The sequence below is a fragment of the Panthera uncia genome, chromosome D1, assembly GCF_023721935.1.
Source record: "Panthera uncia isolate 11264 chromosome D1, Puncia_PCG_1.0, whole genome shotgun sequence".
Classification (NCBI taxonomy): Eukaryota; Metazoa; Chordata; class Mammalia; order Carnivora; family Felidae; genus Panthera; species Panthera uncia.
In genome coordinates, this window is record NC_064808.1 from 42,240,655 (window position 1) to 42,257,750 (window position 17,096).

The following is a 17,096-nucleotide window of genomic DNA, read 5'->3' on the forward strand; positions in this document are numbered from 1 at the left end:
GGGAGGGAATGGGACTAGCCGCTCACAGGACCCCAGTCCTGGTAGAGCTCAAGCCAGGAGAGAGTCCGGTAAGGATCAAACAATACCCCATGTCTCAGGAGGCCCGGAAGGGGATCCAGCCACACATCCGGAGACTACGAAGCCTAGGGGTACTAGTTCCTTGCCAGTCTGCCTGGAACCCCCCACTACTGCCGGTCAAAAAGCCTCACACAAATGACTACCGACCAGTACAAGACCTCCGGGAAATAAATAAGAGGGTCGCAGACATACACCCAACTGTTCCCAACCCATATACTCTTTTGAGCTCCTTGGCGCCCTCCAGGGTCTGGTATACTGTACTAGATTTAAAGGACGCCTTCTTCAGTCTGCCGCTGGCACCCCAGAGCCAACCCTTGTTCGCCTTCGAGTGGCATGATCCGGAGGAGGGCTACAGTGGGCAACTCACCTGGACACGGCTACCTCAGGGATTCAAAAATTCACCCACCATCTTCGACGAGGCACTACACGAGGACCTGGGTGAGTACAGAAGGGAGCACCCTGGCCTCACCCTTCTACAGTACGTAGATGACATCCTGATTGCTGCCGACATGGCCAAAGACTGTGAGCGAGGGACCCAGGACCTGCTGGCTAGCCTGGGGGCCTTAGGGTACCGGGCATCCGCGAAGAAGGCTCAGATATGCAAGGAGAGGGTAAGTTACCTGGGATATATCCTGGAGGGCGGACAGCTGCGGTTATCAGATGCCAGAAAAGAAACTGTCCTAAAGATCCCTACTCCCACCTCCCTAAGAGAAGTGAGGGAATTCCTAGGATCAGCTGGCTACTGCCGCCTCTGGGTTCCAGGTTTAGCTGAGATTGCCAGGCCCCTTTATGAAGCTACCAAAGAGGGGAAAACATTTAAATGGACTGAAAAAGAAGAAATTGCCTTTAATCAGTTAAAAAAGGCCCTCCTAAGTGCCCCAGCCCTGGGCCTACCAGACATTACGAAACCCTTCCACCTCTTTGTAGACGAACATAAGGGAATAGCAAAAGGGGTTCTAACTCAAGCCTTAGGCCCCTGGAACCGCCCAGTGGCTTACCTGTCTAAGAAACTAGACCCAGTGGCTGCCGGCTGGCCGCCATGCCTAAGAATTATTGCGGCGACAGCACTCCTAGTCAAGGATGCAGACAAACTGACCCTAGGACAGGAGATCTGGATCACGACCCCACACGCCATTGAAGGGGTCCTGAAACAGCCTCCTGACAGATGGATGAGCAACACATGTGTGACTCATTACCAGAGCCTCCTACTCAACCCTCCACAAGTGCGGTTCCACCCCAGTGCAGCCCTCAATCCTGCAACCCTGCTGCCCGACCCTGACCTAGGTGCTCCACTACATGACTGTGCGGGAATCCTGGAACAAGTACATGGATTCCGGATGGACCTGACCGACCGGCCCCTCCCCAATGCCGAGGCTACTTGGTTCACTGATGGCAGCAGCTTTGTGCGAGATGGACACAGGTATGCGGGTGCAGTGGTGGTCACCGAAACGGACACCGTATGGGTGGAGGCTCTACCCTCCGGAACGTCAGCCCAGCGAGCAGAGCTCATAGCCCTCACCAAGGTGCTGATGCTGGGAGCTGGAAAACGGCTTAACATCTACACAGACAGCTGTTATGCGTTTGCCACAGCTCATATTCATGGAGCAATTTATCAGGAGAGGGGGTTACTGACGGCAGAAGGACGGACTATAAAAAATAAGCAGGAGATACTTAACCTGCTTACGGCCTTATGGCTTCCTGCCAAGCTAGCCATTATCCACTGCCAAGGGCACCAAAAAGCTGATAACCCAGTAGCTAGAGGTAATCGAAAGGCGGACCAGGCAGCCAAGGCAGTAGCCCTTACTCCAGTCCCCACCATGACCATACAACTACCAGACCCGGGAGACCCAGCTTTACCAGACCAGCCCAAATACTCCCAGGAGGAGTTATAGCAGATCAAGAAACTCCCCATGGCCCAGGAGATAAAGGGATGGTGGTATACACCTAACAAGGAGCACATGCTGCCAGACCGGCTCGGAGTCTCAACATTAGAGCACATGCATCAGTCTACTCACATGGGGGCTCGAAAATTAAAAGACTTAATCCGACATGCCGGAATCAAGATTCACCAACAGGACACCAAAATAAAGCAAGTTGTATCTGCCTGCAAGACCTGCCAACTCACCAATGCAAGAGACACATTAAATAAAAAAGGAACCAGGCTCAGAGGCACCAGACCGGGAGCCCAATGGGAAGTCGACTTCACTGAAGTCAAACCAGGAAAGTATGGTTATAAATATCTTTTAGTATTTACAGACACCTTCTCTGGCTGGGTGGAGGCATACCCAACCAAGCATGAAACGGCTCAGACGGTGGCTAAGAAGCTACTAGAAGACATCTTACCCAGGTATGGTTGTCCTGCCATGGTAGGATCCAACAATGGACCAGCTTTTATTTCGCAGGTAACACAGGCAGTAGCCAAGGCGGTGGGGGCAAACTGGAAATTACATTGTGCTTATAGGCCCCAGAGCTTAGGACAGGTAAAAAGAATGAATAGAACCCTAAAAGAGACCCTTACCAAATTAACCATGGAGACTGGCGGGGACTGGGTGACTCTCCTACCATATGCCCTTTACCGGGTTAGGAACACCCCTTACACCTTGGGTTTTACTCCCTACGAGATCATGTTTGGCAGGCCACCCCCTGTTATTCCCAGCCTTCGAGCTGAACTTATTGCTGAGTTTAAAGATCAAGAACTTTTTCTTTCCTTGAGAGGGCTCCAGAGGGCGCACGAGGACATTTGGCCGCGCCTCCGTGCCATCTACGAGGTTGGCCCGACCCCGACACCTCATCAGTACAGGCCGGGAGACTGGGTCTACGTCAAGAGGCACCACCAAGAGACCCTCGAGCCGCGCTGGAAGGGACCCTACATCGTGGCGCTGACAACCCCCACCGCTCTCAAAGTAGACGGCATCGCAATCTGGGTCCATCACACCTACGTTCGGCCAGCGGACCCCTCCTCGATCCGGAAGGACTTCATCACGTGATGGGCCATCAATCGGGACCAACACAACCCACTCAAGCTCAAGCTACAGCGCATTCAACCCACCTAATATTGGTAACTCTGTTAACTCTGCTTGTCATTGCTCATGCTGCTGGGAGTCCCCACGCCCCCCAAAACATCACCTGGCAGATCACAGACACCAGCTCAGGGACAATACTTAATCAGACCTCCCAGAGCCAATCCAGGGACACTTGGTTCCCAGAACTTTGTGTAAACCTGCAAACTCTGTTCCCCTTGTCACCATAAATGCAGCCGGTCCCATGATTGGGTCCGTAAGCTACATGACAAGGGGGGAATGAAAGGGCGGGCCTAAGCCAGCCGACTCCATCTTGTTCTGTGTCCTTCACCTTGACCACACCTCCTCCCCTTGAGCAACCCCCTCCCCCACCTGCCTAACAGAACTCGGACCCTTTCCCAGCCAATCAGCTGAGGCCATAGCCATTACCTCACCAACTGCCCCTAGGCCCCAATAAAACCTTTGTGCTTTTGAAACTCGCTCTCTCTTCCTGGTATCTCACCGCTGCGTCGGTGCAGGTAGGGGATTGAGCTCGAGCTAGCTCGAATAAAGGCTCTTTTGCTTTTACATCGGCCTTGGCTCCCTGGCGGTATTTGGGGATCACGAATTCTGGGCATAACATATAGCCCTTCAATAAATATTATTTAGTGAAGAAATAAATAATGAAACTCTGTAAGGTTTTTCTCTGACTTCATCTTTAACCATTCATCATGTTCTGAGATGTGAAGTTGCCATTCTTAAAATTGTCTTTAATTTTCCTTTTGATATCTACCTTTAGCTCAAAAGTAATTTAGTAGGGAAATTTAAAATTTTAAATAGCTTTTAAAATTATTGTTCACTTATGTAGTTCCAGGTTTTGTGCATTGAGGTTTGATACAGAGTGATCTATTTTTGCCTGGGAAATTTTAAGATTTTCTATCAGGTCTAGGATGTGATCCTTTCCTACAAATGTTTTAAATAACAGAAAATAGAGTATATTTCCTGAGGTAACAACTTTTATATCAGTATCTAGTTAGCTAGCTATGGATATGTACTTAAAGCAAATAATTATAATATTCTTATATATTATTTTTGCCTGGGTAGTTGATCTTGCAAAGACAAAGAGAGGGCAATAAAGTTTCCAAGTATTATTTAATTTTTGTGAATTATCCCTTGTATTCCTAAAAATATTTAGTTTATGTATTATAAGCTTTTTCTTACTTTTAAAATCAACTTTCATAAGGTGAAATTATAGAATATAAAATTATATACATGAGTTTTACCTAAAGTATTCCATAAAACCTATTTAATTATCACAACAAAAGGTATAAATGTTTCCATCATCCCAGAATGTTTTTCCTGTCATTTTGCAGCCAATATTCCCCAAATCCCTATGCCTCACACAGTCACTGATGTGATTTCTATCTCTCTGGATTCACTTCTCTACAGATAGGTATGTATGTACTCTCTTGTATCTAGGTTCTTTCACTCAGCATAATGTTTGGGAGATTTATTTATATTGCCGCATATATCAGATATAACTATTTGGGGTGTTAATTGGATATTAATTGGCTCAAGGATTGGGGTGGGTAGTTAAACAGTATTCCATTATATACCAGAATTTGTTGGGTGGACACATGTATTATTTCCAGTTTCAGCTGTTATGCATGACACTTATGAATATTCATGTACAAGTATTTCATGAACAGTTGAAGTCATTTCTCTTGGACAATTAGCTAGAAATTATATGGTAAATGCCTGTTTTAACTAAATAGACTATGCCAGCTTACAAATGACCATGCCATTTTACTCTCCCAGCAGAAACTTATGATCATTTGCCTTGCTCCCCACACCCTTGACAAGGCTTGATGTTTTCAGCCTTTTTAAATTTTAGCCATTCTCATTATAGCAGTGCCTCATTATAGATTTTAATTTTCCCCCCTAATGACTGGTGATAATCAAGGATCTTTTCATGTATGTATTAGCTGTTTGTTTACCTTCTTTTGTGAAGTTCCAGTTCCACTATTTTGCCCATTTTTTTTTTATTTTTTAATATATGAAATTTACTGTCAAATTGGTTTCCATACAACACCCAGTGCTCATCCCAAAAGGTGCCCTCCTCAATACCCATCACCCACCCTGCCCTCCCTCCCACCCCCCATCAACCCTCAGTTTGTTCTCAGTTTTTAACAGTCTCTTATGCTTTTATTTTGCCCATTTTTAATTGAGTACATTATCTTCTTGAGCTGTAAGAGATCTTAATGTGTTCTAGATAAAAGTCCTGCTTCCTTTTGGAGCACCATTTCACTCACCTGCTCACACCTCTCCCTCTTGAGTCTCTCCTTCGTGGGAAGCCAGATGCCATGAAATGAGGCCACTCAATTCAACAGCAGGCTGTGGAGGGGTCCATGTGTCAAGGAATGGAGGCCTGTCAACAACCAAGTGAGAGAGCTCAGACATGGCTTCTTCAGCCCCACGGGAGCCTAGAGATGATTCTAGATCCAGCCGAGAGCTGGACAGCAACCTCGAGAGAGACCCTGAGCCAGAACCACCCAGCTGAGCCTCTCCCAGATAGCATACCTTCAGAATCTGTGAGATAATACATATTTGTTCTTCTGAGCTGCTAAGTTTTTAGGTAATTTGTTACACAGCTGTGGATAAGTAATATCCATTCAAACCACAATAACTGTACTTCAAACCCCAAATCTGGATATCATATTCAGGGCATGTGGCTAGATATAGAGACCTGAGTTCAAGTTGGAAACCACAGTTTTCAGAAAGGATGCAATACCAGAATTCTTTCCCCTGGTTCCCAAGCCCAGGTGAGATTATGTGCAATGCCATAGGCTACTTCTACTCCAAACAAAACTAAGTCCTTCTGTTCTTTCTCATGATTGAATGATTTTTACCAACACCTCTTATCTCTCTCTGAGTTCTCAATCCTCTCCATCCTATAGCTACTTGTTTACATTATTCTTTCTGCCTCTAAGATTCTCAAGGTGGGAAGAAGCTCATGTAGACCAACCCACATGTGTGAATCTCCTCTATAACACTCCAAATGGTCTTCTAGCTTATTTTTGAAATTTGGATATCACTATCTTCAGAGGTAGTTCATTCTATCTTTAGATCACTCTCTTAGAAAATTCCTCCAGAGAATTCACTTGCTCAGCTCTCCTGCTTCACTTGGTTCTCAAGAGATTCATCATTGGGCCAACTCTCCAGGAAGAATTTGCTATGACTGAGACCACATCTCTGAAGGAAGGAATGGTTAGTAATTGTGGGGATGTAAAGCAAATCATATTTTCTTTACTCTGAAGTTCCTAGGTTGACTTGACTTGACTTTCTAAGAGCCATCTCATTACCTGGATCCATCCTAGATGATTAACTATTCATTCTCAAGAATATCTCTGGGGTTGGGAGTAAGGCTCTTCAATTATTTGGCTCCTCAGAGATTTTTTTTAAGTTTATTTGTTTTGAGAGAGACAGCAAGAGAGAGGGAGAAAGAATCCCAAGCAGACTCTATACCACCAGCACTGAGGCTCACGCGGGGCTCAAACTCATGAACCGTGAGATCATGACCTGAGCTGGAATCAAGAGTCGGATGTTTAACCAACTGAGCCACCCAGGTGCCCCAGATCCTCAGATATTTGTTCTTGGTAAAACTTTTCTGGATATTCCTGTAGCAGCTGCTGCATGTAAGTGATGGATAGAGGTAACAAAGGTCCTGTGCTTATCTCTGGCAGGGCCTGGAGCCAAGAACTATAAATCTGGGTTTCATCTCTCCTACTCAGGCTTGCCAGGACAATAAGATTGTTTCCATAAAGAGGTACTTTTAGACTTCCTGGAGAGCTTGGCTGATCCGTAGATCTAGGAAGGTATAATTTTGTGCCTTCATAAAGATAGTCAACAAAACCCTTAATATAGTCTACCAAGTTACTATTGTTCCATTCTCATTTCTCACTATGCTCTCCCTCTCACTCTAAGTTCTAGTTACATTGGCATTCTTCTAATTTGTCAGAATGTGCACCTTCTTCCTACCACAGAGCTTTTCCACCTGCTGTTTCCATGTTCCAGAGTCCCCATATCTTCTCTCTTTTCAATTAACTCCAACTCTTCTCTCAGTTTGGCTAAGCATTGCTTCCTCAAGGAAGCTTTCACAGACGACCACCCCTTGAGTCTAGGTTATATTAATTCAAAGAGTACATACACCTTTCTCTCCGATCACTCTTTCAGTTGTAGTTTACACATTTATTAGCATAATTATTTTATTAATGTCTATACCCCCTTAGACTAAAAGTTCCATTCACACAGTAACTGCATCCATTTTGTTCTCCACTGTAACACTCAACATAGTGTCCAGTAGATTAAGTGTTTGTGGCATGTAGGAAAAAAGCAATTAGAACCCATTGTGACAAATGCTATCCTTACAGTAGGCACAGGAGGGTTATGGTCTAACCTAATCCAGATTTTAAAAAAACTTTCCTTATAATATATTATATCACATCTCTAAAAATAAACAAGACTCTGTGAGATGAACAAAGGAACTGGGGAAGTAAGAGGTAACATGAGCCTGAATGAGCTGATCACATTGGATCCAGGTCAAGTCAGCTATTTCCATTCTGCAAATGAGACTATTGGTCTTCTATCCAGATATAGGAAGTTACTGAAAGACCCATTAATGTTGGCAGGAGATTTAAAACTGGAAGAAAAATGAGCTTGTCAGGTGGCAGCTGGATGCCAAACAGATCCTGTCGAATAGCCAGATGCCATCTCAGAACCTCGCAAGTAAGACCAGCTCTGCTAGAGAGTTATGTCCCTGATCACTGATGACTGGATTTCTGGAGATGGTAGACTATATAGGGGCCAGAACTAAGGACTCAAAAAGAAGAACAGCTGATTCCAGATCAGGGAGCATCACCAAGACTATTCATCGTTCAGTTTCTTGAAGATTGGGCTCAGGACATGACTCAGGAATGCAAAGGAAAACCCACACAACCCTAGGGAAACCAGAAATAGTGTCACATACACCAGACCTGGGGAGCTGCCAAAGAATGCCAGGCCTGTCTACAGGGCATATGCAATCTAGGAGGTGGTGCTGAGCTCCCAAGAGTAATAAATAATTCAGCCTGCTGCAAATTCATCTGTTAAAGCCCTAATCCCAAGGTGATGGTATTTATGGATAAGGCCTTTGAGCAGTAATTAGATTTAGATAAGAATATGAGAGTAGGACCATCATAGTGCCATTATAAGAGTCACTACAGAGTTTGCTTCTTCTCTTTCTTTCTCTACCATGTGAGCACACAAGGACAAGGGATGGCCATCTGCAAGCCAGCATAAGAGACCTCAAAAACCTGGCCATGCTAGCGCCTTGAGCTCAGATTTCCAGCCTACAGAACGGTAAGAAAACAAACATCTATTATTTAAGCAACCCAGTCCATGTGTTGTGCCATGGCAGGCTCCAACTAATACAGCAATGATACAGAGATGAACAGGAAAGACATGGCCTCTGCACTCATTGGTGGATTAACAGGGAAGATTGATATCAACATTAACATAAAATATGATTATTAACAGTAAAATACAGTGCAGCATAGGTATATGTAGGGAAGATAAAGCTTAGCCAAGAACTATGGAAAGAGTTCCCTTATGAGAGAAATTTTAATTAGAGATCTGAAGATTGAAAGGTTGTAGTGGGAGGTGGGGAAATTAAGGGGTATTCAGACATAGAGACCAGGAGCACAAGCATAGTTATCAGTGACAAGATAGAGCCTGCTCATCTCAGCTCATGCAAGCCATTGTTAGCATCTCTTCCCAACAGTGATAGCTTATTGGCAGCTGGAAACCAGACATGTTGGGAGTATTTACACAGTGTAAATTTTGCAAAATTTGCAAATTGGGATTCTTCTTCCTAGAGAGTTACCATTTGCAAAATATTTACCACACCCAGCTACAAAACATGTTCAAGAAATGGAGAGAATATTAAAGTTAGCACACAGAGAGTAAAAGATAAAATGGAAAGATATGAGGCTAGAATTTGACTCTTAGAGATGGTGCCTGATCCTCAGTATGTATGTATACACACACACACACACACACACACACACACACACGCACACATTTATTTGGTTCTTGCAATCAATAGTGAGAATTACTGGGTTAGGTTTAGAGGGCTTTGTAACCTGTGGTAAGAGGTTGGTATCTATATTAAGTCAAAGAGGAAGGGGATTATGGGAAGATGGCAGAGTAGGAACCATGTCCAGTAATAGGGAATTAGCTAAATAATTTATAATACATAAATAAAATTGAATATAATAATGAAAATAATAAGGAAGATTTATACAGAAAATGACATGGAAAATATGCCAAAAGAATGTATAAGAAAGGAATTAAAAAAGATAAAAAGTTAATGATCCGATGAATTTCATGGATTTCATAAATAAGAATCTGATGGCTCTTACTTATGATGACTTCTTCCATGTGTATTTTGTGATTTTTAAAATTTTTAGTTTGTGTTCAGTGGTAGTTAACCAACAGGAATTTTTATTGGCCTGGGTTTAAATCTCCAAGAGATAGTTTACATTTATTTCTATTTGATGTCTGGGACCATGACCAATTCATGGTAAGTTTAAACTGAATTTCCTATTTCATTGAGGGAAATTTTCTGTGTTTAGTCAGCCCGACCACTCTTTTTAAATTTGCTGAGCTCCCGCAAATACTGGATGATTTTGTTGTTGATACACATCTACTAAACAACAGTAACTAGTGTTGGAAAATAATGTGCTATCCCCCAGTAAATATATAAGTCATTATTTGATTTATTTGAATTGGTATGGCTTCTCTGAGTAAATAAAGGTAATTGTGTACCTCTAGGTGTGAAGACTAGGCAGGCATAGACCTACTGGGAGATTTTCCAACAAGGTGCTCCAATTTGCCTCATAACATTAAAGTTTAAGTAAAACATTGTCCTTGAAATTTTGAAAGTCTGAAGTTTCAGATCATGTATCTTTCATCTTTTTCTTGGAAGTACAGAAATCTTCCTAGCCTAGGTCCTTTTCATGATTCATAAAGGGAAACAGCTTTCCAAGTGTAACCTCTGTATTTGATTTATTAAATATGGTATACAACCAAAGTCTCTCTACACTAAAGTTATTCAATTTACTCTAATGGCTCTTATATTAGAGTTATGTCTATTCATGCAGAAAACAGCTGTAAGTCATTAGCTTGAATTATAGTGCTTATTAGTTTTCCATCATTAAAGACTTAGACTTAGGAGGCCTCCAAATTTTGCAAATCTATCCTAAAATTGCTGTCTTTCATATTAGAAAACTATAAACGTAGAAAATTATAAGGATATATAAAATAAGAGAAAAAGGAGAGAAGTTAATTGATCATGAGTGATGACCCAAAATAGCTCCATACTGGCCAGCCTTCACCCCTGATCTCTTTTCCCTGTTACTATCACTATTTATTGGTCTCAAGGATAACTGCCTAAAAAAAAATTTTGGTGTTGTTTAAACTCACTCATAAGTAATATGATACTGAGGGCTACCATACCCACTTTAGAATGCCAGATTAGGAGAAGGAAGGTTTGCCCAAAGGTTAGTCTTAGTACCTCTGCCCAAGAGCATTTCTGTTCCCCTAATCTGAAAAATAAATTTTCACTTGTCCTACAGTGCTGGTTTACAACCTTCTTCTGAAACTATGTTGACTCACAGGAGTTTGTGTCTCAGACTCACTGAACACCCCTAGTTGGGAGTTCACCCTAACAGACTGCAGGTTCTTCTTTATCCTATTTCCTGCCTCTCTCTTGATTCCTTTTGAACCCTCTCTGTAACATGAACATGGTATCCTGATCCTGCAAGAGAATATCAAATTGTTGTACCTTTATAAAGATGTCACATCTCTTTGCAATAACTTACAAACACAATGCAACTTCAACAGGGTTTTCTGTTGTATAATAAACAGAAGGGTTCTAAAGTTCATTTTGGAAATAAGTGGTTAAGAGACCTAAAAAGAACTCTGGGTTATAAATCAACTCGAACAGATATTTGAACATATTTTTTAAAAAAAGTAATTGTTAAAATACTGTTATTCTGATACAGACAGAAATGTAAATCTGAGGAACTAAATGCAAAGGCAAGAAGTAAACTCAATTATTTAGATAGATAGATAGATAGATAGAGTTAAATAGTGCTAAAGGAAGAATTTGGGACAGGATTGATTCATCCATTAGACACAATAAGCCAGATTTGTGGCACATAAAAAATGTTTTAATTAAGGTATTCTAAAGAAAAAGGATCATGTAATAATGAATCCAGCCAAAATTATATTCACCCTTATAAAAAAATAGATATAAAATACAATTTCTAATATTTTTATGAGGGAGAAGCCCATGAATGCAAAAGTGCCTTGAGCCCAAAATAATCACAACTGCGTCCTGGTCTGGAAAGCATTAGCCTTTCTCTAGTCATAATCCCCATTATAATCACCCCCATCAGAAAGCTACTAAACAAGGAGCACTGTCAAAAAGAACTGTGTGATTGAGGCAGAAATGCAGTTTCAAGATAAGCAGCCTGCCCTCCCTTTGAACAAGACTGTTCCATAAGTCTCTCATATATAGACTCTAAACTTCCATGGGATTACAGTTTAGGAAAACATCAAATTATATCTAAAGTGTATACTTAAAATCACAAATTTATTAAATAACTTAATGATCATAAATTGCACATAATAGAATTGAGAGTTTTTATAGGCTTACTTAGATAATAGTTTCTGATTTTTGAAAGAATTCTGCAAGGAAAAGATCAATATATGACTTCAGTACAAGAACCAACTGATCACAGTGAAAAAGCAAACAGCAAGAAGTGTATCTTGCTCAAATGTTAGAGAAATGGATTATTAGTCACAATATATAAAATTTTTAATTCTAATATATGTAAATATCACAAATGCCCCTTGATGGTAAATAACATAAATAGTACAAGGTATACATAGTAAGCAAACACCGGAGAGGGTTCAGCCTGTAACCAAATTCAAATTAAACAACAAAGTATACTTTTATATCCTTAACTTGTCAAGAAAGGTATAATAATAACACTAGCACCATTGTTTACAGTGAAATGGATGAGACTTTATGACTGTGGATAAAAAACAGGAACACAGTAGTAGGTACTGAAACCATAGAAGGTTCCTGCCCTTTGACCCAGTAATTTCACTCACTGTAATTTAGATGAGGAGCTAATTCAGGAGAAGGGCAATCCCTCTGTATGCTGCTCCTCCCTGTAGCATTCTCTGTAATAGCAGAAATTGAAAACAACCTGAATGTCCAACAACAGGGACAGTGAAGACAGTGACGTAAATTGCAGTACATTAACTGGATAAAATATTGTGCAGTTCTCACAATAATTATGAAGAATATGAGCCAGTGTAAGGTGTTGTTCAAAATACTGTTTGGTAAAACTAAATGTCCAATTATGCAGATGTTTGATTATAGCTCTGTAAAATATGCTAGAATGTAGACAAGGACTATGAGAGAGCAGAGAAAAATAGTGTTTTCTCCTGCTCCTTCCCTCCCAGTCATGAAGCGCTCATGAAGTTTCTTTCAGCATCCACACACTCCATGTTCCCGCCTTGTTCCCTCTTTTCCATTGCTCCTTCTTCCATTCATTGAGTGGATTCCTGCTGCTCCAGGGCACCCATGTCACTTACCATTTTTTGTATTCAGCACTAGGATCCAATGAGGAAGACCTATCCCCCTCTGCTCACTGAACTCACCGTTCACACACACATGCATAAGGAAGTATTTGTGATACAGTATAGAAATCCATAAAGTGATAGGAAAAAAAGGAAGCTAAGTGAGAACCAGATTCCTTAAGAATCAATCACATGTTTTATCTCTTCAAAGGGATTTTGCATGGAGAAAGTGCTGGGGGAATTTGATCCCTTGATTACCAGACTTTCCCCACATGACAAGTTTCCCTCCTGCTGGCTCCTCCCTCTGAAGTAAAAATACTCAAGTCTCTCCTCCAACACAAAAATCAAGTTTTCACCTCCACATTCCCCACTCAACATCTTTTCTATAAACTCCTTCCTTTTCAGTCACAATCCATACTTCTAATTCCATACTGAGCAGTCACTGCCTACCCTGCTGCTAGTTGAGCGCATTGCGATAATAAAAACCCCAAGAAAAGATGAGGTTACACTGGAATATGTAGGGCTCTTGTAATCCAGGTGGAGGAGACAGAAATTGCAGAAAGAAGGAAGAACTCGGTATTCCAGAGCAGAGACAAGCCGGCGTGTCTAGAACATGTGAACACAGATGGGAATGGCAAGTGTTGAACCTGGAGGTGTAGGCAAGAGCCCCACCATGTGGGGTCTGTGGGTCTGAGTAGAGTTTGAAGTTCATTCTAAGCTCAATGGAAGCCATGGAGTGGAGACACAGCTCTGCCGTTTCTTCTCTCCCATCCTAGACTGTTTGCACAGCATCCTCATCAACCCTGATTTTTATGGCAATAATAGGAAATACGTAGATTAGGTGATGATACCCATCTTACAGGTAAGGAAAATAACACTTGACCAAGGCCACATGACTGGTAAGGGAAAGGAGAGTGGTAAATGGGACTATTAATTGTCCTGGGAACTCAAGAGATAAAATGTAAGGTCCTTTCTTTGTCACTAGTCCATGTAGGTATCTTTCCCTCTTGGGCTGTGCTTCACCTGAGAAGCTGTGCTCTGTAGGGGTCCCTCCCGCTCTCCACTATGAAATGATAAAATCTCTCCATTCCCTTCAGCCTCCTCATCTGGAGCATCCTAACTCTGATGTCCAGGCCACAAGCTAGACCAATTTAATCAGAACCTGGGTAAAACCCAGGTTCCAACATTTTGTAGAATCCCAGGAGATTCCAATGGGCATTCAAGTTTGATGGCCTGGAGAGGCACGCATGAGGGCCATCCTGATCTACCTTGCCCTGCAATTCCCTCCTTATCTTCTATTAACTGTCCCCCAGGTGCCTCCTCCCTGTCCTAGGGTTGCTGCTGAAGCTGCAGTCAGGCCACACCCCTTAAACACTTTCCACAATATTTACTGTCACCTGCCTCCCCCCACTTCCCCCTCCCCTCCCTGGCCCCAGTCCCCACATTGACAGGCTAATGGATTCTTCAGATTATATATTCCCAGTCATCTGGAGCTGTCCTGAGATTAGCCTGCCAGACAATGGCAGAAGCGGCCCTTGGTCCTGGTTCTAATGAAATAATTCACTTAAATAGCCTCTGTTTCCTCCAGAGCCCAGGTCCTTTAGCCAAATGGAGGTGAGCAAGGGCTGTCTCCAATGGAATGCAGGAGCAGAAGTGAGCTGCTCATATGAAACAGTGGTTGCAGGAGCCACAGCATTAAGGAAGAGACATGTGAAGTTCATTTATTTATTTGGAGAGAGAGTGGGGGGCAGGGACAGGAGTAGAGAAGAAAATCCCAAACAGGCTCTAGACTGTCAGCGCACAGCCTGATGCAGGGCTCAGATCCACAAACCATGAGATCGTGACCCGAGCCAAAGTTGGAAGCTTAACCAGCTGAGCCACCTATGGAGCCCCTTCAAGTCCTCCTTGTAGACTAGCCACTCCTGGTCAGGAAGGCACAGCCAAGAACCCTGCAGAAAATGTTGCAGGCACCAGGGTGGGATTTTCAATTTGGAGAGGCCCAAGGGGAAGTAATGGAGGGCTTCCCTCTTCCCTGTTCACTTCCTCCATCCCCTCTCCCCGACCCCTCATCCCTCACTCTGTCCAAGTCTCCCAAAGGACTCCTCATAATCTTAATCCTACTCAGCTTAAGAGAGAAGTTCTCACTCTTTAAAACTCCTCTTCTGGGCTCAGGTATCTTCCTGCAGTGTAGGGGAGGAGGATACAAGTTTAAGGTACCTGTTACCAGCTCTCACTGGTGTCTTCCTGGGATCCAGGACTCTTGAGTGAAGAAAGCTTATTCACCAGGGAACATTATCCATGTCCCTAAACTTTTCCATCCTCAGGTATGCTGCACAGGGTTATCCTATTTATTTATATATTATTAATTCACTTATTCAATAGATATTTATTTTCACCATAAAAAGGTGAATCCCATGTTTCTTGGACAAATTGCATACACCCCAGGGGTGGGGGGGGGAGTGGAGGTGCAGAGATTTTCATGATAGCTGCAGCTCAGATACCACAGATACATTGTCCTTCCCTTTCAATATGTTTGTGTTTGTTTTCATTTAGTCATTAGAGATCGTATGCGTTCCAATATGCATGAAAGGGAATTCAGAAGGAAAGACAATTGAGTTGTGGCCATTCCCCTGGTTGATGTATAAATATATTGGATGGAATGGGCTGTCCTGTTTCAGGCCAGAAAGCAAGAAAAAGCCATGGCAATGAGAATACTGTGTGAGCACCCAGGGGTGGTCTGGGCCCCATGGATGAGGCCAATAGGAAGAAAAAATGCCTCTGGGCACAGTGTGCTGCTGGAAATTGGAAAATCACAAACTAGCAGCCTATGTGTACACGGGGGAAATGAAAGAGGGTGTGACTATATTTCAGAACTGTTACAGGGGCACTTTAAGGCTGAATCTCAGAACAGAAAATCTGCCCTGCAGATGGAATCAAGACATTAGTCGCTCCCCATTGCCTGGAACCGTGACTTTCAACCACGGCAGGCCCACTGCCCAAGAGAAAGGACCATTAGCTGCCCTCCTGCCCCAGGAAAACATTACTCATGCTTAATCTTCAGGTTGAGAAAAACAATCATGATGACTCACTTCTAAATCATGTTTACTAATTGGAATGCATCAGAATCATTAATTATGTTGTCACAGAAAACATGGCAAAATGCACGAGCCAAAAGATAAACTCCACCTGTTAGAAGGTGGAGGAAGGACAGTATCCTACAAACTGAGAAGAAGGCACTTTGAAACTGAAAAATGACGCAAGCCACTCCATACCTTTTACACACATATTTATTCTAAATGTGTGACTGGACCCAGCCAACACCACATGGAAGATAGTGAGCCATCCCACCTCAGTCCTGCCCAAGTTCCTGGCCCACAGAATCACGAACGCATATGCTGTTCTGGTTTTGAGCCACTACATTTTGGGGTGCTTTGTTAGGTACCAAGGTTCATGGAAACAGTGGGCTAAGCCAATCAGGGCAAATCCTTCCCTCCCGGCACAGTTGGGCCAGAACACAGGCCTAAGTCATCAGTGCAGGCTCAAGGAATCAGTGAGAACCTCAAAACCATGCCTGGGACACCGGGGCAGAGCTGTTCTCCCTCCTCTGCCTACCGTGCTGTGGAGTAGAGCCAAACTATGGCACCGTTTTGCAACCTTAAAAGGAGGAGCCAGCCCAAGGAGGAAACCCTTACGTGGAAACTTCACAGGACACTGCACAGAAGCAGAGTCGAGAGCCTTGATCAACGTCTCTGTCAAACTGCACCAAACCTCCAGACTTTTATAATCATACAGGTCCTAAATCCTCTCGGTTACTCAAGGCATGTGACTGAGGCTTTGGGGATTTGCAACGGAAAATGTCCAACTGACACACTCCCAAGCTGTAGAACTGTGGTTTTCGTGTCTACCCTATGAAAGAACCCCACTTCTCACACAGAACCCGGAGCAGAAGCATAAAACGAAAGCCAGTGTGTTTGAGACAGGGGTGGGCAGTCCAGAACCCTAACTGACAGCAACTTCTTAACTCCCTGTGTTAGTTTCCTAGGGCTGCCCTAAGAAAGTACCACAAACTGGGCATCTTAAAACAACAGCAGCTTGTCGTCTCCCAGTTCTGGGGACTAGACCCCAAAATCAGTGTGTCAGCAGTGCCATGCCCCCTCTGAAAGCCGTAGGGGAACCCTCCCTTGCCTCTAACTTCTGGTTTGCCGGCTTCTTCGCTGTTCCTTCCTTGTGTTACAGATGCATCACTCATCAATCCTCCTTGTTCCCATGGGTTCTCCCTGAGCCCCTTCCCACCGTCTTCCCTGAGCATGTCTGCCTGTGTCCAAA

General features: G+C 43.2%; 1 protein-coding gene and 2 long non-coding RNA genes across 3 annotated transcripts in view; all 3 read left to right on the top strand.

Moving 5' to 3' along the window:
- LOC125929087 (uncharacterized) overlaps window positions 1-3,120 on the top strand; it is a 3,969-nt gene extending 849 nt beyond the window's left edge. The window contains exons 3-4 of the mRNA XM_049640006.1: window positions 1-1,886; window positions 1,998-3,120. Coding sequence (XP_049495963.1) covers window positions 1-1,886; window positions 1,998-3,065 — 2,954 coding nt within the window. The 3' untranslated portion in view covers window positions 3,066-3,120. The remainder of the gene's footprint in view (window positions 1,887-1,997) is intronic.
- Window positions 3,121-3,140: 20 nt separating this feature from the next.
- LOC125935653 (uncharacterized) lies at window positions 3,141-6,104 on the top strand. The gene is made up of 3 exons (XR_007461741.1): window positions 3,141-3,616; window positions 4,451-4,530; window positions 5,414-6,104. It is a non-coding gene; the product is annotated as an uncharacterized LOC125935653 (long non-coding RNA).
- Window positions 6,105-6,412: 308 nt separating this feature from the next.
- The window catches only part of LOC125935661 (uncharacterized), a 39,497-nt gene continuing 28,813 nt past the window's right edge, over window positions 6,413-17,096 (top strand). The window contains exon 1 of the long non-coding RNA XR_007461743.1: window positions 6,413-8,474. This is a non-coding gene — a long non-coding RNA (uncharacterized LOC125935661). The remainder of the gene's footprint in view (window positions 8,475-17,096) is intronic.